This window comes from Syngnathoides biaculeatus, unplaced genomic scaffold (genome assembly GCF_019802595.1).
Source record: "Syngnathoides biaculeatus isolate LvHL_M unplaced genomic scaffold, ASM1980259v1 ctg157_pilon_pilon, whole genome shotgun sequence".
NCBI lineage: Eukaryota > Metazoa > Chordata > Actinopteri > Syngnathiformes > Syngnathidae > Syngnathoides > Syngnathoides biaculeatus.
The window spans coordinates 1-25,666 of NW_026907433.1; the positions used below are offsets into that span (position 1 = coordinate 1).

At 45.2% G+C, this 25,666-nt stretch overlaps 1 protein-coding gene and 1 non-coding gene across 2 annotated transcripts; both read left to right on the forward strand.

The window, feature by feature from the left end:
- Window positions 1–284: 284 nt before the first annotated feature.
- Window positions 285–24,935, forward strand: LOC133497131 (uncharacterized; the record flags this gene model as incomplete). The annotated part of the gene is made up of 14 exons (XM_061813306.1): window positions 285–709; window positions 1,319–1,366; window positions 1,720–1,896; window positions 3,799–3,846; window positions 17,453–17,629; window positions 18,654–18,830; window positions 19,517–19,569; window positions 19,875–20,133; window positions 20,748–20,820; window positions 21,086–21,264; window positions 21,975–22,022; window positions 22,283–22,490; window positions 23,525–23,728; window positions 24,757–24,935. Coding segments are annotated over exons 1-14 (1,946 nt in total), but the record flags the coding sequence as incomplete, so codon positions are not given.
- Window positions 12,148–12,220, forward strand: trnat-agu (transfer RNA threonine (anticodon AGU)). Its single transcript has one exon. It is a non-coding gene; the product is annotated as a tRNA-Thr (tRNA).
- Window positions 24,936–25,666: the final 731 nt, after the last annotated feature.

A 25,666-nucleotide genomic window follows, 5' to 3' on the forward strand; every position in this document is an offset into this window, starting at 1 on the left:
CCATTTCAGCCCTAACCTGAAATCTCCCTCTGCGCGCAACAGGGAGGAGGGGGAAAGCGAAATCTCATGTCTTCTTTGTCTTATAGGCCCGAACGGACACATTTCCTGGGTGCCAGTGAATCACAGACCTTGAGGCCAGGGAGACAGCCTAAACTACATATATGTGTATAAAAGGTCTCTGCGTCAATGCATGTTTTCTTGGTTATGTGTGTGTTATATAAAAAAAAAAAAAAAATATATATATATTATATATATATATATATATATAAACCCTGAGACTCATACGTGCTTGCGCGGCAAAACGGCAACACAGGAGTTATTTAGACAGCCAGGGTTTTAAACATCATTTGTACAATGTTTAAAATTTTGTATACATTGTAGAAGTGCTTCCTACGGGATGCCGTGATTTCATTGCCCCGTCTAGGACCTACTGTGGTGTTTGTCTTCACAAGAGCCTGCGGTGGAAAAAAAAAAAAAAGTGATGCTTCGAGGCTGGCAGTACCTCTGCAGACCCACCAGATGGCGACTGTGGGAAGGATGCCGAGCAGGACGAGAGAGGAAGAACTCCGTCAGGAGGGGTCAGGGCTTCCTGTATGGACGACCCGTCCGGAACAATGCGCATGCGAGGCGGTACTTCTCTGCTGCAAAGGGTTTTTGGGGCTCGGATGAAAAAAAAGAAATCCGCGTTAGTAGCAGCCACCGGGTGCATGTAAGTCGGTGGACCGGAATTCGGACACCTGCCCTGATTTGTGTTTCACATGATTAGCAATATCAATGTTTAGAAAGTTAGCAGTGTGCTTCCGTATTGATAGAGGCTAAGCATATAGCCTAAACGTTGACGTATAGAAAAGCATTGGCTAACAAACACAGACTGATTTCACTTTTAGAAACCTGATGTAATGTTTGTATAAATTTATGAAACAAGTGGTATATATAAAAAGGATGGTTGTTCATGAAGACAAGAAACGTTCTTGAACACTTTATTAGGACACCTGGACTGTACAGAATAGACTTTGTATAATAGGCACAACAGGTGCCTTTATAAAAATTATAAAAAGACATTCCGCTGCTTGCCAAACACGAGGAAAACGGGAAGATGGGGCGGTATTGGGAGGATGATGAGGACTGGGCGGACGCCCGGTACAGGGGGCGCGCCGCAGGCCTACACGAGGCTTCTGGGGGCGCGATGGCGTGGCGCAGGGGTGGGTCGAGGTCCCCAGGACACACACACACCATTCCAGCCCTCACCCGAAATCGCCCCTCCGCGCGCACGGGGACGAGGGGGAACGCGAAATCTCATGTCTTCTTTGTCTTACAGGCCCGAACGGAGACATCTCCTGGAGGCCAATGAATCACAGACCTTGAGGCCAGGGAGACAGACTAAATTACATATATGTGTAAAAAAGGGTCTATGCATCAATGCATGTTTTCTTGGTTATGTGTGTGTATTTATAAATATATATAAATTTATTATATATATATATATATATATATATATATATATATATATATATATATATATATATATATATATAAACCCTGAGACTCATACGTGCTTGCGCGGCAAAATGGCAACACAGGAGTTATTTAGACAGCCAGGGTTTTAAACATCATTTGTACAATGTTTAAAATTTTGTATACATTGTAGAAGTGCTTCCTACGGGTTGCCGTGATTTCCTTGCTACGTCTAGGACCTACTGTGGTGTTTGTCTTCACAAGAGCCTGCGGTGGAAAAAAAAAAAAAGTGATGCTTCGAGGCTGGCAGTACCTCTGCAGACCCACCAGATGGCGACTGTGGGAAGGATGCCGAGCAGGACGAGAGAGGAAGAACTCCGTCAGGAGGGGTCAGGGCTTCCTGTATGGAGGACCCGTCCGGAACAATGCGCATGCGAGGAGGTACTTCTCTGCTGCAAAGGGTTTTTGGGGCTCGGATGAAAAAAAAGAAATCCGCGTTAGGAGCAGCCACCGGGTGCATGTAAGTCGGTGAACCGGAATCCGGACACCTGCCCTGATTTGTGTTTAACATGATTAGCAATATCAATGTTTAGAAAGTTAGCAGTGTGCTTCCGTATTGATAGAGGCTAAGCATATAGCCTAAACATTGACGTATAGCACACATAGAACGCATTGGCTAACATACACAGACTGATTTCATTGTTAGAAACCTCATGTAATGTTTTTATATAAGTTTATGAAACAAGTGTGTATATATAAAACGATGGTTGTTCATGAAGAAGAAACGATCTTGAACACTTGATTAGGACACCTGGACTGTACAGAATAGACTGTATCATAGGCACAACAGGTGCCTTTATAAAAATTATAAAAAGACGTTCTGCTGCTTGCCGAACACGAGGAAAACGGGAAGATGGGGCGGTATTGGGAGGGTGACGAGGACTGGGCGGACGCCCGGTACAGGAGGCGCTGCAGGCCTACACGAGGCTTCTGGGGGCACGATGGCGTGGCGCAGGGTGGGTCGATGTCCGCAGGCACACACACACACACCATTCCAGCCCTAACCCGAAATCGCCCCTCGCGCGCACAGGGAGGAGGGGGAAAGCGAAATCTCATGTCTTCTTTGTCTTATAGGCCCGAACGGAGACATTTCCTGGGTGCCAGTGAATCACAGACCTTGAGGCCAGGGAGACAGACTAAACTACATATATGTGTATAAAAGGGTCTATGCGTCAATGCATGTTTTCTTGGTTATGTGTGTGTTGATATAAATAAATATATATATATATATAAACCCTGAGACTCATACGTGCTTGCGCGGCAAAACGGCAACACAGGAGTTATTTAGACAGCCAGGGTTTTAAACATCATTTGTACAATGTTTAAAATTTTGTATACATTGTAGAAGTGCTTCCTACGGGTTGCCGTGATTTCCTTGCCCCGTCTAGGACCTACTGTGGTGTTTGTCTTCACCCGCGCCTGCGGTGGAAAAAAAAAAGCGATGCTTCGAGGCTGGCAGTACCTCTGCAGACCCACCAGATGGCGACTGTGGGAAGGATGCCGAGCAGGACGAGAGAGGAAGAACTCCGTCAGGAGGGGTCAGGGCTTCCTGTATGGAGGACCCGTCCGGAACAATGCACATGCGAGGAGGTACTTCTCTGCTGCAAAGGGTTTTTGGTGCTCGGATGAAAAAAAAGAAATCCGCGTTAGGAGCAGCCACCGGGTGCATGGAAGTCGGTGGACCGGAATCCGGACACCTGCCCTGATTTGTGTTTAACATGATTAGCAATATCAATGTTTAGAAAGTTAGCAGTGTGCTTCCGTATTGATAGAGGCTAAGCATATAGCCTAAACGTTGACGTATAGCACACATAGAACGCATTGGCTAACATACACAGACTGATTTCACTGTTAGAAACCTGATGTAATGTTTGTATAAATTTATGAAACAAGTGTGTATATATAAAACGATGGTTGTTCATGAAGACAAGAAACGTTCTTGAACACTTTATTAGGACACCTGGACTGTACAGAATAGACTTTGTATAATAGGCACAACAGGTGCCTTTATAAAAATTATAAAAAGACATTCCGCTGCTTGCCAAAAACGAGGAAAACGGGAAGATGGGGCGGTATTGGGTGGATGATGAGGACTGGGCGGACGCCCGGTACAGGGGGCGCCGCAGGCCTACACGAGGCTTCTGGGGGCGCGATGGCGTGGCGCAGGGGTGGGTCGATGTCCGCAGGCACACACACACCATTCCAGCCCTCACCCGAAATCGCCCCTCCGCGCGCACGGGGACGAGGGGGAACGCGAAATCTCATGTCTTCTTTGTCTTACAGGCCCGAACGGAGACATCTCCTGGAGGCCAATGAATCACAGACCTTGAGGCCAGGGAGACAGACTAAATTACATATATGTGTAAAAAAGGGTCTATGCGTCAATGCATGTTTTCTTGGTTATGTGTGTGTATATATAAATATATATATATATATATATATATATATATATATATAAACCCTGAGACTCATACGTGCTTGCGCGGCAAAACGGCAACACAGGAGTTATTTAGACAGCCAGGGTTTTAAACATTATTTGTACAATGTTTAAAATTTTGTATACATTGTAGAAGTGCTTCCTACGGGTTGCCATGATTTCCTTGCCCCGTCTAGGACCTACTGTGGTGTTTGTCTTCACTCGAGCCTGCGGTGGAAAAAAAAAAGTGATGCTTCGAGGCTGGCAGTACCTCTGCAGACCCACCAGATGGCGACTGTGGGAAGGATGCCGAGCAGGACAAGAGAGGAAAAACTCCGTCAGGAGTGGTTAAGGCTTCCTGTATGGAGGACCCGTCCGGAACAATGCGCATGCGAGGAGGTACTTCTCTGCTGCAAAGGGTTTATGGGTCTCGGATATAAAAAAAAGAAATCCGCGTTAGTAGCAGCCACCGGGTGCATGTAAGTCGGTGGACCGGAATCCGGCCACCTGCCCTGAATTGTGTTTAACATGATTATCAATATCAATGTTTAGAAAGTTAGCAGTGTGCTTCCGTATTGATAGAGGCTAAGCATATAGCCTAAACGTTGACGTATAGCACACATAGAACGCATTGGCTAACATACACAGACTGATTTCACTGTTAGAAAGCTGATGTAATGTTTGTATAAATTCATGAAACAAGCGTGTATATATAAAACGATGGTTGTTCATGAAGACAAGAAACGTTCTTGAACACTTTATTAGGACACCTGGACTGTACAGAATAGACTGTGTCATAGGCACAACAGGTGCCTTTATAAAAATTATAAAAAGACATTCTACTGCTTGCCGAACACGAGGAAAACGGGAAGATGGGGCGGTATTGGGAGGGTGACGAGGACTGGGCGGACGCCCGGTACAGGAGGCGCCGCAGGCCTACACGAGGCTTCTGGGGGTACGATGGCGTGGCGCAGGGTGGGTCGATGTCCGCAGGCACACACACACACACACACACACACACACCATTTCAGCCCTAACCTGAAATCGCCCCTCCGCGCGCACAGGGAGGAGGGGGAAAGCGAAATCTCATGTCTTCTTTGTCTTATAGGCCCGAACGGAGACATTTCCTGGGTGCCAGTGAATCACAGACCTTGAGGCCAGGGAGACAGCCTAAACTACATATATGTGTATAAAAGGGTCTCTGCGTCAATGCATGTTTTCTTGGTTATGTGTGTGTATATATAAATATATATATATATATATATATAATATATATATATATATATATATATATATATATATATATATATATATATATAAACCCTGATACTCATACGTGCTTGCGCGGCAAAACGGCAACACAGGAGTTATTTAGACAGCCAGGGTTTTAAACATCATTTGTACAATGTTTAAAATGTTGTATATATTGTAGAAGTGCTTCCTACGGGATGCCGTGATTTCATTGCCCCGTCTAGGACCTACTGTGGTGTTTGTCTTCACTCGCGCCTGTGGTGGAAAAAAAAAAAAAGCGATGCTTCGAGGCTGGCAGTACCTCTGCAGACCCACCAGATGGCGATTGTGGGAAGGATGCCGAGCAGGACGAGAGAGGAAAAACTCCGTCAGGAGGGGTTCGGGCTTACTGTATGGAGGACCCGTCCGGAACAATGCGCATGCGAGGAGGTACTTCTCTGCTGCAAAGGGTTTTTGGGCCTCGGATATAAAAAAAAGAAATCCGCGTTAGTAGCAGCCACCGGGTGCATGTAAGTCGGTGGACCGGAATCTGGCCACCTGCCCTGATTTGTGTTTAACATGATTAGCAATATCAATGTTTAGAAAGTTCGCAGTGTGCTTCCGTATTGACAGAGGCTCAGCATATAGCCTAAACGTTGACGTATAGCACACAAAGAACGCGTTGGCTAACATACACAGTCTGATTTCATTGTTAGAAACCTGATGTAATGTTTGTATAAATTTATGAAACAAGTGTGTATATATAAAATGATCTGTTCTTAGGAGAAGAGGACTACACACAGGGAGGGGGCGGGGCTCGAACCCGGGTCCTCAGAACCGAAAGGCCAACGCTCTACCAACTGAGCTAATGTGCTGTCCCTGTGTCTCAGTCTTTCATCCCCAACAAACAAATTGACAAAAACAAAACTTTCTCATCTTTCTTTTACACCGCCTTGAAGAATTTACGGGCCCACGCACGCAAACACGCAAGCACGTGACGTCACGCATGGTGCCACCCACATATTTGTGTCAACTACTATTACTATGATTGTATGGCGGCCCCGTGAATCAGCGGTTAGGGCATTGGCCTAGTGAGCCAGGGTTTGTGGGTTTGAATCCCACTAGGGCCTCAACTCCAACCATTCGCTTCCCTTCCCTATTAAGTTCTGTTTTCATTGAAATCGACTTTTATCAAAAGTGCTCCAAACTTTTGATTTCTTCAAAAGTACTCGATACCACTCAAACAAAAGTACTCTCATCTTCATTTAGCAAAAGCACTTGAACTTTTTTTTCTCAAAACTACTCTTAAGATCTTATTTTACTTGACTAATCCTCGTTTCTAGAAAGAAAGAAACAACCTCTCCGAAAACAAAATTACAATTGCGCATTTCACTTTTCATCCGGGTTTTTCTTCTCCACTTCTTTTTATCGTGCCCACTTCGCCCTTTGATTTCGAGTGAGGAATTCGAGTCTCCAGGATTCTCCGACATGCATTGCGAAAGATATCCTTCGTTTGCTCTTTCCGGGTTGCTTGAAGAGCAAATGGAGAAACTGCTGGTAACTTCAATTCAAGTGTGTGCCACTTCCGCGGACTTCGCGGTGAAACTTATAATAATAACTTTAGCTTGAACGTTCGTAACTTCAAAATGTTGTCGTGTTCATCGGGAAGTCACCCCCAACAAACAAATCAACAAAAGAAAACTTTGTCATCGCTCTGTCAATGCCCGCGCACGCAAATACGCACGTGACGTCATGCACGGTCCCGCCCACATGTGTGTCAACCTTCTCAAGTAAGAGCCGTGTTGACCGTGGGTCAGTGGTTAGAGCGTTGCTTTCGTTATCCATAGGTTGTGGGTTTGTGTCCCGCTGATCACTCCACTCTCATTCATGCCTGACCTTTCCTTCCATTTCATCTTTTTCGCACCATTCTTGCCATTCATCCTTTTGTCTTTTCTTCCATTGTTGTACTCCCTCTCTTTTCTTAATTTCACACTTTCTCCCATCATCCTTTCCTTTTTCATGGATTATCTTCTCTTCCATCCTTCCTGCCGTTCGTAACTTCAAAATGTACATCGGGAACTCATCCCCAACAAACAAATTGACAAAAACAAAACTTTCTCATCTTTCTTTTACACCGCCTTGAAGAATTTACGGGCCCACGCACGCAAACACGCAAGCATGTGACGTCACGCATGGTGCCACCCACATATTTGTGTCAACTACTATTACTATGATTGTATGGCGGCCCCGTGGATCAGCGGTTACTTGATTGGCCTAGTGAGCCAGGGTTTGTGGGTTCGAATCCCACTAGGGCCTCAACTCCAAGCGTTCCCTTCCCTATTAATTTCAGTTTTCATTGAAATCGTCTTTTATCAAAAGTGCTCCAAACTAACTGGAATCAAACAAAAGTGTTGATTTTGGAGCCGTTTTAATTATTTATTTTTTTTTATTTTTTGGAGAAAAGACTTCGGGTGAGGAGGAGGCGACGCTTCGTAGCCGACCAACTGTTGACTGCTAACGCTAGCTAGCCTCTATGGCTATCTGCACTTTTAGCTCATCTTTTCATCCACCATCATCCATCATTCGTAACTTCAAAATGTTGTCGTGTTCATCGGGAAGTCAACCCCAACAAACAAATCAACAAAAGAAAACTTTCTCATCGCTCTGTCAATGCCCGCGCACGCAAATACGCATGTGACGTCACGCACGGTCCCGCCCACATGTGTGTCAACCTTCTCAAGAATGAGCCATGTTGACCGTGGGTCAGTGGTTAGAGCGTTGCTTTCGTAATCCAGAGGTTGTGGGTTCATATCCCGCTGATCACTCCCATGCATCCCTGACTTTCCTTCCTTTTCATCTTTTTTGCACCATTCTTGCCATTCATTCTTTTGTCTTTTCTTCCATTGTTATACTCCCTCTCTTTTCTTAATTTCACACTTTCCCACATCATCCTTTCCTTTTTCATGCCTTATCTTCTCTTCCATCCTTCCAGCCGTTCGTAACTTCAAAATGTTGCCGTGTACATCGGGAACTCATCCCCAACAAACAAATTGACAAAAACAAAACTTTCTCATCTTTCTTTTACACCGCCTTGAAGAATTTACGGGCCCACGCACGCAAACACGCAAGCATGTGACGTCACGCATGGTGCCACCCACATATTTGTGTCAACTACTATTAATATGATTGTATGGCGGCCCCGTGGATCAGCGGTTAGGGCATTGGCCTAGTGAGCCAGGGTTTGTGGGTTCGAATCCCACTAGGGCCTCAACTCCAACCGTTCCCTTCCCCATTAATTTCAGTTTTAATTGAAATCGTCTTCTATCAAAAGTGCTCCAAACTAACTGGAATCAAGCAAAAGTGTTGATTTTGGAGCTGTTTTAATTATTTTTATTATTTTTTTATTTTTTGGAGAAAAGACTTCGGGTGAGGAGGAGGCGACGCTTCGTAGCCGACCAACTGTTGACTGCTAACGCTAGCTAGCCTCTATGGCTATCTGCACTTTTAGCTCATCTTTTCATCCACCATCATCCATCATTCGTAACTTCAAAATGTTGTCGTGTTCATCGGGAAGTCAACCCCAACAAACAAATCAACAAAAGAAAACTTTCTCATCGCTCTGTCAATGCCCGCGCACGCAAATACGCATGTGACGTCACGCACGGTCCCGCCCACATGTGTGTCAACCTTCTCAAGTATGAGCCATGTTGACCGTGGGTCAGTGGTTAGAGCGTTGCTTTCGTAATCCAGAGGTTGTTGGTTCATATCCCGCTGATCACTCCCATTCATTCCTGACCTTTCCTTCTTTTTCGCACCATTCTTGCCATTCATTCTTTTGTCTTTTCTTCCATTGTTATACTCCCTCTCTTTTCTTAATTTCACACTTTCCCACATCATCCTTTCCTTTTTCATGCCTTATCTTCTCTTCCATCCTTCCAGCCGTTTATAACTTCAAAATGTTGCCGTGTACATCGGGAACTCATCCCCAACAAACAAATTGACAAAAACAAAACTTTCTCATCTTTCTTTTACACCGCCTTGAAGAATTTACGGGCCCACGCACGCAAACACGCAAGCACGTGACGTCATGCATGGTGCCACCCACGTATTTGTGTCAACTACTATTACTATGATTGTATGGCGGCCCCGTGGATCAGCGGTTAGGGCATTGGCTTAGTGAGCCAGGGTTTGTGGGTTCCAATCCCACTAGGGCCTCAACTCCAACCGTTCCCTTCCCTATTAATTTCAGTTTTCATTGAAATCGTCTTTTATCAAAAGTGCTCCAAACTAACTGGAATCAAGCAAAAATGTTGATTTTGGAGCTGTTTTAATTATTTTTATTAATTTTTTATTTTTTGGAGAAAAGACTTCGGGTGAGGAGGAGGCGACGCTTCGTAGCCGACCAACTGTTGACTGCTAACGCTAGCTAGCCTCTATGGCTATCTGCACTTTTAGCTCATCTTTTCATCCACCATCATCCATCATTCGTAACTTCAAAATGTTGTCGTGTTCATCGGGAAGTCAATCCCAACAAACAAATCAACAAAAGAAAACTTTCTCATCGCTCTGTCAATGCCCGCGCACGCAAATACGCATGTGACGTCACGCACGGTCCCGCCCACATGTGTGTCAACCTTCTCAAGTATGAGCCATGTTGACCGTGGGTCAGTGGTTAGGGCGTTGCTTTCGTAATCCAGAGGTTGTGGGTTCGTATCCCGCTGATGACGCCACTCCCATTCATGCCTGACCTTTCCTTCCTTTTCATCTTTTTCGCACCATTCTTGCCATTCATTCTTTTGTCTTTTCTTCCATTGTTGTAATCCCTCTCTTTTCTTAATTTCACACTTTCTCCCATCATCCTTTCCTTTTTCATGCCTTATCTTCTCTTCCATTCTTCCAGCCGTTCGTAACTTCAAAATGTTGCCGTGTACATCGGGAACTCATCCCCAACAAACAAATTGACAAAAACAAAACTTTCTCATCTTTCTTTTACACCGCCTTGAAGAATTTACGGGCCCACGCACGCAAACACGCAAGCACGTGACGTCATGCATGGTGCCACCCACGTATTTGTGTCAACTACTATTACTATGATTGCATGGTGGCCCCGTGGATCAGCGGTTAGGGCATTGGCTTAATGAGCCAGGGTTTGTGGGTTTGAATCCGACTAGGGCCTCAATTCCAACATTTCCCTATTAATTTCACTTTTCATTGAAATCGTCTTTTATCAAAAGTGCTCCAAACTAACTGGAATCAAGCAAAAGTGTTGATTTTGGAGCTGTTTTAATTATTTTTATTTTTTGGAGAAAAGACTTCGGGTGAGGAGGAGGCGACGCTTCGTAGCCGACCAACTGTTGACTGCTAACCCTAGCGAGCCTCTATGGCTATCTGCACTTTTAGCTCATCTTTTCATCCACCATCATCCATCATTCGTAACTTCAAAATGTTGTCGTTTTCATCGGGAAGTCAATCCCAACAAACAAATCAACAAAAGAAAACTTTCTCATCGCTCTGTCAATGCCCGCGCACGCAAATACGCATGTGACATCACGCACGGTCCCGCCCACATGTGTGTCAACCTTCTCAAGTATGATCTATGTAGACCGTGGGTCAGTGGTTAGGGCGTTGCTTTCGTAATCCAGAGGTTGTGGGTTCGTATCCCGCTGATGACGCCACTCCCGTTCATGCCTGACCTTTTCATCTTTTTCGCACCATTCTTGCCATTCATTCTTTTGTCTTTTCTTCCATTGTTGTAATCCCTCTCTTTTCTTAATTTCACACTTTCCCACATCATCCTTTCCTTTTTCATGCCTTATCTTCTCTTCCATCCTTCCAGCCGTTCGTAACTTCAAAATGTTGCCGTGTACATCGGGAACTCATCCCCAACAAACAAATTGACAAAAACAAAACTTTCTCATCTTTCTTTTACACCGCCTTGAAGAATTTACGGGCCCACGCACGCAAACACGCAAGCATGTGACGTCACGCATGGTGCCACCCACATATTTGTATCAACTACTATTAATATGATTGTATGGCGGCCCCGTGGATAAGCGGTTAGGGCATTGTCTTAGTGAGCCAGGGTTTGTGGGTTCGAATCCCACTAGGGCCTCAACTCCAACCGTTCCCTTCCCCATTAATTTCAGTTTTAATTGAAATCGTCTTCTATCAAAAGTGCTCCAAACTAACTGGAATCAAGCAAAAGTGTTCATTTTGGAGCTGTTTTAATTATTTTTATTAATTTTTTATTTTTTGGAGAAAAGACTTCGGGTGAGGAGGAGGCGACGCTTCGTAGCCGACCAACTGTTGACTGCTAACGCTAGCTAGCCTCTATGGCTATCTGCACTTTTAGCTCATCTTTTCATCCACCATCATCCATCATTCGTAACTTCAAAATGTTGTCGTGTTCATCGGGAATTCACCCCAACAAAATAAATCAACAAAAGAAAACTTTCTCATCGCTCTGTCAATGCCCGCGCACGCAAATACGCATGTGACGTCACGCACGGTCCCGCCCACATGTGTGTCAACCTTCTCAAGTATGAGCCGTGTTGACCGTGGGTCAGTGGTTACAGCGTTGCTATTGTAATCCAGAGGTTGTTGGTTCATATCCCGCTGATCACTCCCATTCATCCCTGACCTTTTCATCTTTTTCGCACCATTCTTGCCATTCATTCTTTTGTCTTTTCTTCCATTGTTATACTCCCTCTCTTTTCTTAATTTCACACTTTCCCACATCATCCTTTCCTTTTTCATTCCTTATCTTCTCTTCCATCCTTCCTGCCGTTCGTAACTTCAAAATGTTGCCGTGTACATCGGGAACTCATCCCCAACAAACAAATCGACAAATACAAAACTTTCTCGTCTTTCTTTTACACCGCCTTGAAGAATTTACGGGCCCACGCATGCAAACACGCAAGCGCGTGACGTCACGCATGGTGCCACCCACATATTTGTGTCAACTACTATTTCTATGGTTGTATGGCGGCCCTGTGGCTCAGCGGTTAGGGCATTGGCCTAGTGAGCCAGGGTTTGTGGGGTCGAATCCCACTAGGGCCTCAACTCCAAGCGTTCCCTTCCCTATTAATTTAAATTTTAATTGAAATCGTCTTGTGTCAAAAGTGCTCCAAACTAACTGGAATCAAGCAAAAGTGTAGATTTTGGAGCTGTTTTAATTATTTTTATTTATTTTTTTATTTTTTGGAGAAAAGACTTCGGGTGAGGAGGAGGCGACGCTTCGTAGCCGACCAACTGTTGACTGCTAACGCTAGCTAGCCTCTATGGCTATCTGCACTTTTAGCTCATCTTTTCATCCACCATCATCCATCATTCGTAACTTCAAAATGTTGTCGTGTTCATAGGGAAGTCTACCCCAACAAACAAATCAACAAAAGAAAACTTTCTCATCGCTCTGTCAATGCCCGCGCACGCAAATACGCATGTGACGTCACGCACGGTCCCGCCCACATGTGTGTCAACCTTCTCAAGTATGAGCCGTGTTGACCGTGGGTCAGTGGTTAGAGCGTTGCTTTTGTAATCCAGAGGTTGTTGGTTCATATCCCGCTGATCACTCCCATTCATCCCTGACCTTTCCTTCCTTTTCATCTTTTTCGCACCATTCTTGCCATTCATTCTTTTGTCTTTTCTTCCATTGTTATACTCCCTCTCTTTTCTTAATTTCACACTTTCCCACATCATCCTTTCCTTTTTCATGCCTTATCTTCTCTTCCATCCTTCCTGCCGTTCGTAACTTCAAAATGTTGCCGTGTACATCGGGAACTCATCCCCAACAAACAAATCGACAAATACAAAACTTTCTCGTCTTTCTTTTACACCGCCTTGAAAATTTACGGGCCCACGCACGCAAACACGCAAGCGCGTGACGTCACGCATGGTGCCACCCACATATTTGTGTCAACTACTATTTCTATGGTTGTATGGCGGCCCCGTGGCTCAGCGGTTAGGGCATTGGCCTAGTGAGCCAGGGTTTGTGGGGTCGAATCCCACTAGGGCCTCAACTCCAAGCGTTCCCTTCCCTATTAATTTAAGTTTTCATTGAAATCGTCTTGTGTCAAAAGTGCTCCAAACTAACTGGAATCAAGCAAAAGTGTAGATTTTGGAGCTGTTTTAATTATTTTTATTTATTTTTTTATTTTTTGGAGAAAAGACTTCGGGTGAGGAGGAGGCGACGCTTCGTAGCCGACCAACTGTTGACTGCTAACGCTAGCTAGCCTCTATGGCTATCTGCACTTTTAGCTCATCTTTTCATCCACCATCATCCATCATTCGTAACTTCAAAATGTTGTCGTGTTCATAGGGAAGTCTACCCCAACAAACAAATCAACAAAAGAAAACTTTCTCATCGCTCTGTCAATGCCCGCGCACGCAAATACGCATGTGACGTCACGCACGGTCCCGCCCACATGTGTGTCAACCTTCTCAAGTATGAGCCGTGTTGACCGTGGTTCAGTGGTTAGAGCGTTGCTATTGTAATCCAGAGGTTGTTGGTTCATATCCCGCTGATCACTCCCATTCATCCCTGACCTTTCCTTCCTTTTCATCTTTTTCGCACCATTCTTGCCATTCATTCTTTTGTCTTTTCTTCCATTGTTATACTCCCTCTCTTTTCTTAATTTCACACTTTCCCACATCATCCTTTCCTTTTTCATGCCTTATCTTCTCTTCCATCCTTCCTGCCGTTCGTAACTTAAAATGTTGCCGTGTACATCGGGAACTCATCCCCAACAAATAAATCGACAAAAACAAAACTTTCTCGTCTTTCTTTTACACCGCCTTGAAGAATTTACGGGCCCACGCACGCAAACACGCAAGCGCGTGACGTCACGCATGGTGCCACCCACATATTTGTGTCAACTACTATTACTATGGTTGTATGGCGGCCCCGTGGCTCAGCGGTTAGGGCATTGGCCTAGTGAGCCAGGGTTTGTGGGGTCGAATCCCACTAGGGCCTCAACTCCAAGCGTTCCCTTCCCTATTAATTTAAGTTTTCATTGAAATCGTCTTGTGTCAAAAGTGCTCCAAACTAACTGGAATCAAGCAAAAGTGTAGATTTTGGAGCTGTTTTAATTATTTTTTTTTTTTTTTTTTTTTTTGGAGAAAAGACTTCGGGTGAGGAGGAGGCGACGCTTCGTAGCCGACCAACTGTTGACTGCTAACGCTAGCTAGCCTCTATGGCTATCTGCACTTTTAGCTCATCTTTTCATCCACCATCATCCATCATTCGTAACTTCAAAATGTTGTCGTGTTCATCGGGAAGTCAACCCCAACAAACAAATCAACAAAAGAAAACTTTCTCATCGCTCTGTCAATGCCCGCGCACGCAAATACGCATGTGATGTCACGCACGGTCCCGCCCACATGTGTGTCAACCTTCTCAAGCATGAGCCGTGTTGACCGTGGGTCAGTGGTTAGAGCGTTGCTTTCGTAATCCAGAGGTTGTGGGTTCGTATCCCGCTGATGACGCCACTCCCATTCATGCCTGACCTTTCCTTCCTTTTCATCTTTTTTGCACCATTCTTGCCATTCATTCTTTTGTCTTTTCTTCCATTGTTATACTCCCTCTCTTTTCTTAATTTCACACTTTCCCACATCATCCTTTCCTTTTTAATGCCTTATCTTCTCTTCCATCCTTCCTGCCGTTCGTAACTTCAAAATGTTGCCGTGTACATCGGGAACTCATCCCCAACAAACAAATTGACAAAAACAAAACTTTCTGAAATTTCTTTTACACCGCCTTGAAGAATTTACAGGCCCACGCACGCAAACACGCAAGCATGTGACGTCACGCATGGTGCGACCCACATATTTGTGTCAACTACTATTACTATGATTGTATGGCGTTACCGTGGCTCAGCGGTTAGGGCATTGGCTTAGTGAGCCAGGTTTTGTGGGTTCGAATCCCACTCGGGCCTCAACTCCAACCGTTCCCTTCCCCATTAATTTCAGTTTTCATTGAAATCGTCTTCTATCAAAAGTGCTCCAAACTAACTGGAATCAAGCAAAAGTGTTAATTTTGGAGCTGTTTTAATTATTTTTATTTTTTGGAGAAAAGACTTCGGGTGAGGAGGAGGCGACGCTTCGTAGCCGACCAACTGTTGACTGCTAACGCTAGCTAGCCTCTATGGCTATCTGCACTTTTAGCTCATTTTTTCATCCACCCATCTTTCCTTTCCTTCATTTCCATATTTCCTTCCCTTTTCATCCACCGGTCTTTCCTTGAGTCCTTCCTTTCCTTCTCTTCTACCCATCTTTCCTTTAGATCCTTCCCTTTTCATCTTCTCTTCCATCCTTCATTTCCTCCATATTTTGCTCCCTTTTCACCCACCCGTCTGTTCTTGTTCATCCTTCTCTTCTTCTTTTCAATCTTCTCTTCTATCCTTCATTTCCATATTTCTTTCCTTGAGTTCATCCTTCTTTTCCATATTTCCTTCTCTTCTCATCCACTCGTCTTTCCATTCAATCCTTCCCTTCCTTATCATCTTCTTTTCCATCCTTCATTTCCATATTTCCTTCGCTTTTCATCTTTCCTTCCCTTTTCCTTGAGTTCATCCTTCACTTCTTCCATCTTTCCTTGAGTTCATCCTTTCCTTCTTGTTCATCTTTTCATCCACCCGTCTTTCCTTGAGTCCATCCTTTCCTTCTCTTCCATCCTTCATTTCTTCCATCTTTTCTTCTCATTCTTTCTTTTTCATCCTTCCATTCCAGCCGTGTTTCCTTGTTCATCCTTTACCTTCTTTTTCATCTATTTATCCACCCATCTTTCCTTTATTTCCATTTTACCTACCCTTTTCATTCACCCATCTTTTCCATATTTCCTTCTCTTTTCATCAACCCATCTTTCCTTTCCTTCATTTCCATATTTCCTTCCCTTTTCATCGACCCGTCTTTCCTTGAGTCCATCCTTTCCTTCTCTTCCGTCCTTCATTTCTTCCATCTTTTCTTCTCATTCTTTCTTTTTCATCCTTCCATTCCAGCCGTGTTTCCTTGTTCATCCTTTACCTTCTTTTTCATCTATTTATCCACCCATCTTTCCTTTATTTCCATTTTACCTTCCCTTTTCATCCACCCATCTTTTCCATATTTCCTTCTCTTTTCATCCACCCATCTTTCCTTTCCTTCATTTCCATATTTCCTTCCCTTTTCATCCACCCGTCTTTCCTTGAGTCCATCCTTTCCTTCTCTTCCGTCCTTCATTTCTTCTTCATCCTTCCATTCCACCTGTGTTTCCTTGTTCATCCTTTACCTTCTTTTTCATCTGTTTATCCACCCATCTTTCCTATATTTCCATTTTACCTACCCTTTTCATCCCCACTTCTTTTCCATAGTTTCTTCCCTTCTCATTGACCCTTCTTTCCTTGTGTTCATATTTCCTTCTCTTCTGTCCTTCATCCTTCCATGTTTCTTCTTCATCCTTTACCATCTATTTATCCACCCATCTTTCCTTTATTTCCATCCCTTTTCATCCACCCATCTGTCCTTCAGTATATTACTTTCTTTGCTTGAGATCAACTGTCCTTTAGTTCCTTTTCATCCACTCATCTGTCCTTCAGTTCATCCTTTCCTTAGTAATCATACATTATCCCCCTATTCATTTTCCGTTTGGTCATTTCCACCAAATCATGTCATTGTTACCCTTCTTGGACCCTTTTATCGGCAATGTTCTTCCATCTTTACCTTGTCCAGGGAATTATCCAGCCTTCAATGTAGTTTAATACAATTCCTGCCTTTTCTTCCATTCCATTCGATTGCTGTATTCGCACTCTCTTTTCTTCAGTTCCCTTCTATGTTATTTTCTCTTCTTTCCAATTTAGAGTCCAATTAATGTCGCCTGTTCTTAGGAGGAGAGGACTCCATACAGGGAGGGGGCGGGGCTCGAACCCGGGTCTTCAGAACCGAATGGCCAATGCTCTACCAACTGAGCTAATGTGCTGGCCCCGTGGCTCAGCGGTTAGGGCATTGGCCTAGTGAGCCAGGGTTTGTGGCATTGGCTTAATGAGCCAGGGTTTGTGGGTTCGAATCTGACTAGGGCCTTTTCTTGGTTATGTGTGTGTATATATAAATTAATATATATATATATATATATATATAACCCTGATACTCATACGTGCTTGCGCGGCAAAACGGCAACACAGGAGTTATTTAGACAGCCAGGGTTTTAAACATCATTTGTACAATGTTTAAAATTTTTTATACATTGTAGAAGTGCTTCCTACGGGATGCCGTGATTTCATTGCCCCGTCTCGGACCTACTGTGGTGTTTGTCTTCACTAGAGCCTGCGGTGGAAAAAAAAAAAAAGTGATGCTTCGAGGCTGGCAGTACCTCTGCAGACCCACCAGATGGCGACTGTGGGAAGGATGCCGAGCAGGACGAGAGAGGAAGAACTCCGTCAGGAGGGGTCAGGGCTTCCTGTATGGACGACCCGTCCGGAACAATGCGCATGCGAGGAGGTACTTCTCTGCTGCAAAGGGTTTTTGGGGCTCGGATGAAAAAAAAGAAATCCGCGTTAGGAGCAGCCACCGGGTGCATGTAAGTCGGTGGACCGGAATCCGGACACCTGCCCTGATTTGTGTTTCACATGATTAGCAATATCAATGTTTAGAAAGCTAGCAGTGTGCTTCCGTATTGATAGAGGCTAAGCATATAGGCTAAACGTTGACGTATAGAACGCATTGGCTAACAAACACAGACTGATTTCACTTTTAGAAACCTGATGTAATGTTTGTATAAATTTATGAAACAAGTGTGTATATATAAAACGATGGTTGTTCATGAAGACAAGAAACGTTCTTGAACACTTTATTAGGACACCTGGACTGTACAGAATAGACTTTGTATAATAGGCACAACAGGTGCCTTTATAAAAATTATAAAAAGACATTCCGCTGCTTGCCAAACACGAGGAAAACGGGAAGATGGGGCGGTATTGGGAGGATGATGAGGACTGGGCGGACGCCCGGTACAGGGGGCGCCGCAGGCCTACACGAGGCTTCTGGGGGCGCGATGGCGTGGCGCAGGGGTGGGTCGATGTCCGCAGGCACACACACACAACATTCCAGCCCTCACCCGAAATCGCCCCTCCGCGCGCACGGGGACGAGGGGGAACGCGAAATCTCATGTCTTCTTTGTCTTACAGGCCCGAACGGAGACATCTCCTGGAGGCCAATGAATCACAGACCTTGACACCAGGGAGACAGACTAAATTACATATATGTGTAAAAAAGGGTCTATGCGTCAATGCATGTTTTCTTGGTTATGTGTGTGTATATATAAATAAATATATATATATAAACCCTGATACTCATACGTGCTTGCGCGGCAAAACGGCAACACAGGAGTTATTTAGACAGCCAGGGTTTTAAACATCATTTGTACAATGTTTAAAATTTTGTATACATTGTAGAAGTGCTTCCTACGGGATGCCGTGATTTCATTGCCCCGTCTCGGACCTACTGTGGTGTTTGTCTTCACTAGAGCCTGCGGTGGAAAAAAAAAAAAAGTGATGCTTCGAGGCTGGCAGTACCTCTGCAGACCCACCAGATGGCGACTGTGGGAAGGATGCCGAGCAGGACGAGAGAGGAAGAACTCCGTCAGGAGGGGTCAGGGCTTCCTGTATGGACGACCCGTCCGGAACAATGCGCATGCGAGGAGGTACTTCTCTGCTGCAAAGGGTTTTTGGGGCTCGGATGAAAAAAAAGAAATCCGCGTTAGGAGCAGCCACCGGGTGCATGTAAGTCGGTGGACCGGAATCCGGACACCTGCCCTGATTTGTGTTTCACATGATTAGCAATATCAATGTTTAGAAAGCTAGCAGTGTGCTTCCGTATTGATAGAGGCTAAGCATATAGGCTAAACGTTGACGTATAGAACGCATTGGCTAACAAACACAGACTGATTTCACTTTTAGAAACCTGATGTAATGTTTGTATAAATTTATGAAACAAGTGTGTATATATAAAACGATGGTTGTTCATGAAGACAAGAAACGTTCTTGAACACTTTATTAGGACACCTGGACTGTACAGAATAGACTTTGTATAATAGGCACAACAGGTGCCTTTATAAAAATTATAAAAAGACATTCCGCTGCTTGCCAAACACGAGGAAAACGGGAAGATGGGGCGGTATTGGGAGGATGATGAGGACTGGGCGGACGCCCGGTACAGGGGGCGCCGCAGGCCTACACGAGGCTTCTGGGGGCGCGATGGCGTGGCGCAGGGGTGGGTCGATGTCCGCAGGCACACACACACAACATTCCAGCCCTCACCCGAAATCGCCCCTCCGCGCGCACGGGGACGAGGGGGAACGCGAAATCTCATGTCTTCTTTGTCTTACAGGCCCGAACGGAGACATCTCCTGGAGGCCAATGAATCACAGACCTTGACACCAGGGAGACAGACTAAATTACATATATGTGTAAAAAAGGGTCTATGCGTCAATGCATGTTTTCTTGGTTATGTGTGTGTATATATAAATATATATATATATATATATAATATATATATATATATAAACCCTGAGACTCATACGTGCTTGCACGGCAAAACGGCAACACAGGAGTTATTTAGACAGCCAGGGTTTTAAACATCATTTGTACAATGTTTAAAATTTTGTATACATTGTAGAAGTGCTTCCTACGGGTTGCCGTGATTTCCTTGGCCCGTCTCGGACCTACTGTGGTGTTTGTCTTCACTAGAGCCTGCGGTGGAAAAAAAAAAAAAAGTGATGCTTCGAGGCTGGCAGTACCTCTGCAGACCCACCAGATGGCGACTGTGGGAAGGATGCCGAGCAGGACGAGAGAGGAAGAACTCCATCAGGAGGGGTCAGGGCTTCCTGTATGGAGGATCCGTCCGGAACAATGCGCATGCGAGGAGGTACTTCTCTGCTGCAAAGGGTTTTTGGGCCTCGGATATAAAAAAAAGAAATCCGCGTTAGTAGCAGCCACCGGGTGCATGTAAGTCGGTGGACCGGAATCTGGCCACCTGCCCTGATTTGTGTTTAACATGATTAGCAATATCAATGTTTAGAAAGTTCGCAGTGTGCTTCCGTATTGACAGAGGCTCAGCATATAGCCTAAACGTTGACGGATAGCACACATAGAACGCGTTGGCTAACATACACAGACTGATTTCATTGTTAGAAACCTGATGTAATGTTTGTATAAATTTATGAAACAAGTGTGTATATATAAAACGATGGTTGTTCATGAAGACAAGAAACGTTCTTGAAGACTTTATTAGGACACCTGGACTGTACAGAATAGACTTTGTATAATAGGCACAACAGGTGCCTTTATAAAAATTATAAAAAGACATCCCGCTGCTTGCCGAACACGAGGAAAACGGGAAGATGGGGCGGTATTGGGAGGATGATGAGGACTGGGCGGACGCCCGGTACAGGAGGCGCCGCAGGCCTACACGAGGCTTCTGGGGGCGCGATGGCGTGGCGCAGGGGTGGGTCGATGTCCGCAGGCACACACACACCATTCCAGCCCTCACCCGAAATCGCCCCTCCGCGCGCACGGGGACGAGGGGGAACGCGAAATCTCATGTCTTCTTTGTCTTCCAGGCCCGAACGGAGACATCTCCTGGAGGCCAATGAATCACAGACCTTGAGGCCAGGGAGACAGACTAAATTACATATATGTGTAAAAAAGGGTCTATGCGTCAATGCATGTTTTCTTGGTTATGTGTGTGTATATATATATATATATATATATATAAACCCTGAGACTCATACGTGCTTGCGCGGCAAAACGGCAACACAGGAGTTATTTAGACAGCCAGGGTTTTAAACATCATTTGTACAATGTTTAAAATTTTGTATACATTGTAGAAGTGCTTCCTACGGGTTGCCGTGATTTCCTTGGCCCGTCTCGGACCTACTGTGGTGTTTGTCTTCACTAGAGCCTGCGGTGGAAAAAAAAAAAAAAAGTGATGCTTCGAGGCTGGCAGTACCTCTGCAGACCCACCAGATGGCGACTGTGGGAAGGATGCCGAGCAGGACGAGAGAGGAAGAACTCCGTCAGGAGGGGTCAGGGCTTCCTGTATGGAGGATCCGTCCGGAACAATGCGCATGCGAGGAGGTACTTCTCTGCTGCAAAGGGTTTTTGGGCCTCGGATATAAAAAAAAGAAATCCGCGTTAGTAGCAGCCACCGGGTGCATGTAAGTCGGTGGACCGGAATCTGGCCACCTGCCCTGATTTGTGTTTAACATGATAAGCAATATCAATGTTTAGAAAGTTCGCAGTGTGCTTCCGTATTGACAGAGGCTCAGCATATTGCCTAAACGTTGACGGATAGCACACATAGAACGCGTTGGCTAACATACACAGACTGATTTCATTGTTAGAAACCTGATGTAATGTTTGTATAAATTTATGCAACAAGTGTGTATATATAAAACGATGGTTGTTCATGAAGACAAGAAACGTTCTTGAACACTTTATTAGGACACCTTGACTGTACAGAATAGACTTTGTATAATAGGCACCACAGGTGCCTTTATAAAAATTATAAAAAGACATTCCGCTGCTTGCCGAACACGAGGAAAACGGGAAGATGGGGCGGTATTGGGAGGATGATGAGGACTGGGCGGACGCTCAGTACAGGAGGCGCCGCAGGCCTACACGAGGCTTCTGGGAGCGCGATGGCGTGGCACAGGGGTGGGTCGATGTCCGCAGGCACACACACACACACACACACACACACCATTCCAGCCCTCACCCGAAATCGCCCCTCCGCGCGCACGGGGACGAGGGGGAACGCGAAATCTCATGTCTTCTTTGTCTTACAGGCCCGAACGGAGACATCTCCTGGGGGCCAATGAATCACAGACCTTGAGGCCAGGGAGACAGACTAAATTACATATATGTGTAAAAAAGGGTCTATGCGTCAATGCATGTTTTCTTGGTTTTGTGTGTGTATATATAAATATATATATATATAAACCCTGAGACTCATACGTGATTGCGCGGCAAAACGGCAACACAGGAGTTATTTAGACAGCCAGGGTTTTAAACATCATTTGTACAATGTTTAAAATTTTGTATACATTGTAGAAGTGCTTCCTACGGGTTGCCGTGATTTCCTTGCCCCGTCTAGGACCTACTGTGGTGTTTGTCTTCACAAGAGCCTGCGGTGGAAAAAAAAAAAAAAAAGTGATGCTTCGAGGCTGGCAGTACCTCTGCAGACCCACCAGATGGCGACTGTGGGAAGGATGCCGAGCAGGACAAGAGAGGAAAAACTCCGTCAGGAGGGGTCAGGGCTTCCTGTATGGAGGACCCGTCCGGAACAATGCGCATGCGAGGAGGTACTTCTCTGCTGCAAAGGGTTTTTGGGCCTCGGATATAAAAAAAAGAAATCCGCGTTAGTAGCAGCCACCGGGTGCATGTAAGTCGGTGGACCGGAATCTGGCCACCTGCCCTGATTTGTGTTTAACATGATTAGCAATATCAATGTTTAGAAAGTTCGCAGTGTGCTTCCGTATTGACAGAGGCTCAGCATATAGTCTAAACGTTGACGTATAGCAGACATAGAACGCGTTGGCTAACATACACAGACTGATTTCATTGTTAGAAACCTGATGTAATGTTTGTATAAATTTATGAAACAAGTGTGTATATATAAAACGATGGTTGTTCATGAAGACAAGAAACGTTCTTCAACACTTTATGAGGACACCTGGACTGTACAGAATAGACTTTGTATAATAGGCACAACAGGTGCCTTTATAAAAATTATAAAAAGACATTCCGCTGCTTGCCAAACACGAGGAAAACGGGAAGATGAGGCGGTATTGGGAGGATGATGAGGACTGGGCGGACGCCCGGTACAGGGGGCGCCGCAGGCCTACACGAGGCTTCTGGGGGCGCGATGGCGTGGCGCAGGGGTGGGTCGATGTCCGCAGGCACACACACACCATTCCAGCCCTCACCCGAAATCGCACCTCCGCGCGCACGGGGACGAGGGGGAACGCAAAATCTCATGTCTTCTTTGTCTTACAGGCCCGAACGGAGACATCTCCTGGTGGCCAATGAATCACAGACCTTGACACCAGGGAGACAGACTAAATTACATATATGTGTAAAAAAGGGTCTATGGGTCAATGCATGTTTTCTTGGTTATGTGTGTGTTTATATAAATATATATATATATATATATATATATATATATATATATATATATATAAACCCTGATACTCATACGTGCTTGGGCGGCAAAACGGCAACACAGGAGTTATTTAGAAAGCCAGGGTTTTAAACATCATTTGTACAATGTTTAAAATTTTGTATACATTGTAGAAGTGCTTCCTATGGGATGCCGTGATTTCATTGCCCCGCCTAGGACCTACTGTGGTGTTTGTCTTCACTCGCGCCTGCGGTGGGAAAAAAAAAAAGCGATGCTTCGAGTCTGGCAGTACCTCTGCAGACCCACCTGATGGCGACTGTGGGAAGGATGCCGAGCAGGACGAGAGAGGAAAAACTCCGTCAGGAGGGGTCAGGGCTTCCTGTATGGAGGACCCGTCCAGAACAATGCGCATGCGAGGAGGTACTTCTCTGCTGCAAAGGGTTTTTGGGCCTCTGATATAAAAAAAAGAAATCCGCGTTAGTAGCAGCCACCGGGTGCATGTAAGTCGGTGGACCGGAATCTGGCCACCTGCCCTGATTTGTGTTTAACATGATTAGCAATATCAATGTTTAGAAAGTTCGCAGTGTACTTCCGTATTGACAGAGGCTCAGCATATAGCCTAAACGTTGACGTATAGCACACATAGAACGCGTTGGCTAACATACACAGACTGATTTCATTGTTAGAAACCTGATGTAATGTTTGTATAAATTTATGAAACAAGTGTGTATATATAAAACGATGGTTGTTCATGAAGACAAGAAACGTTCTTGAACACTTTATTAGGACACCTGGACTGTACAGAATAGATTTTGTATAATAGGCACAACAGGTGCCTTTATAAAAATTATAAAAAGACATTCCGCTGCTTGCCAAACACGAGGAAAACGGGAAGATGAGGCGGTATTGGGAGGATGATGAGGACTGGGCGGACGCCCGGTACAGGGGGCGCCGCAGGCCTACACGAGGCTTCTGGGGGCGCGATGGCGTGGCGCAGGGGTGGGTCGATGTCCGCAGGCACACACACACCATTCCAGCCCTCACCCGAAATCGCCCCTCCGCGCGCACGGGGGCGAGGGGGAATGCGAAATCTCATGTCTTCTTTGTCTTACAAGCCCGAACGGAGACATCTCCTGGAGGCCAATGAATCACAGACCTTGACACCAGGGAGACAGACTAAAAAACATATATGTGTAAAAAAGGGTCTACGCGTCAATGCATGTTTTCTTGGTTATGTGTGTGTATATATATATATATATATATAAACCCTGAGACTCATACGTGCTTGCGCGGCAAAACGGCAACACAGGAGTTATTTAGACAGCCAGGGTTTTAAACATCATTTGTACAATGTTTAAAATTTTGTATACATTGTAGAAGTGCTTCCTACGGGTTGCCGTGATTTCCTTGCCCCGTCTAGGAACTACTGTGGTGTTTGTCTTCACAAGAGCCTGCGGTGGAAAAAAAAAAAAAAAAGTGATGCTTCGAGGCTGGCAGTACCTCTGCAGACCCACCAGATGGCGACTGTGGGAAGGATGCCGAGCAGGACGAGAGAGGAAAAACTCCGTCAGGAGGGGTCAGGGCTTCCTGTATGGACGACCCGTCCGAACAATGCGCATGCGAGGAGGTACTTCTCTGCTGCAAAGGGTTTTTGGGCCTCGGATGAAAAAAAAGAAATCCGCGTTAGTAGCAGCCACCGGGTGCATGTAAGTCGGTGGACCGGAATCTGGCCACCTGCCCTGATTTGTGTTTAACATGATTAGCAATATCAATGTTTAGAAAGTTCGCAGTGTGCTTCCGTATTGACAGAGGCTCAGCATATAGTCTAAACGTTGACGTATAGCAGACATAGAACGCGTTGGCTAACATACACAGACTGATTTCATTGTTAGAAACCTGATGTAATGTTTGTATAAATTTATGAAACAAGTGTGTATATATAAAACGATGGTTGTTCATGAAGACAAGAAACGTTCTTGAACACTTTATGAGGACACCTGGACTGTACAGAATAGACTTTGTATAATAGGCACAACAGGTGCCTTTATAAAAATTATAAAAAGACATTCCGCTGCTTGCCAAACACGAGGAAAACGGGAAGATGAGGCGGTATTGGGAGGATGATGAGGACTGGGCGGACGCCCGGTACAGGGGGCGCCGCAGGCCTACACGAGGCTTCTGGGGGCGCGATGGCGTGGCGCAGGGGTGGGTCGATGTCCGCAGGCACACCACAACCATTCCAGCCCTCACCCGAAATCGCACCTCCGCGCGCACGGGGACGAGGGGGAACGCAAAATCTCATGTCTTCTTTGTCTTACAGGCCCGAACGGAGACATCTCCTGGTGGCCAATGAATCAC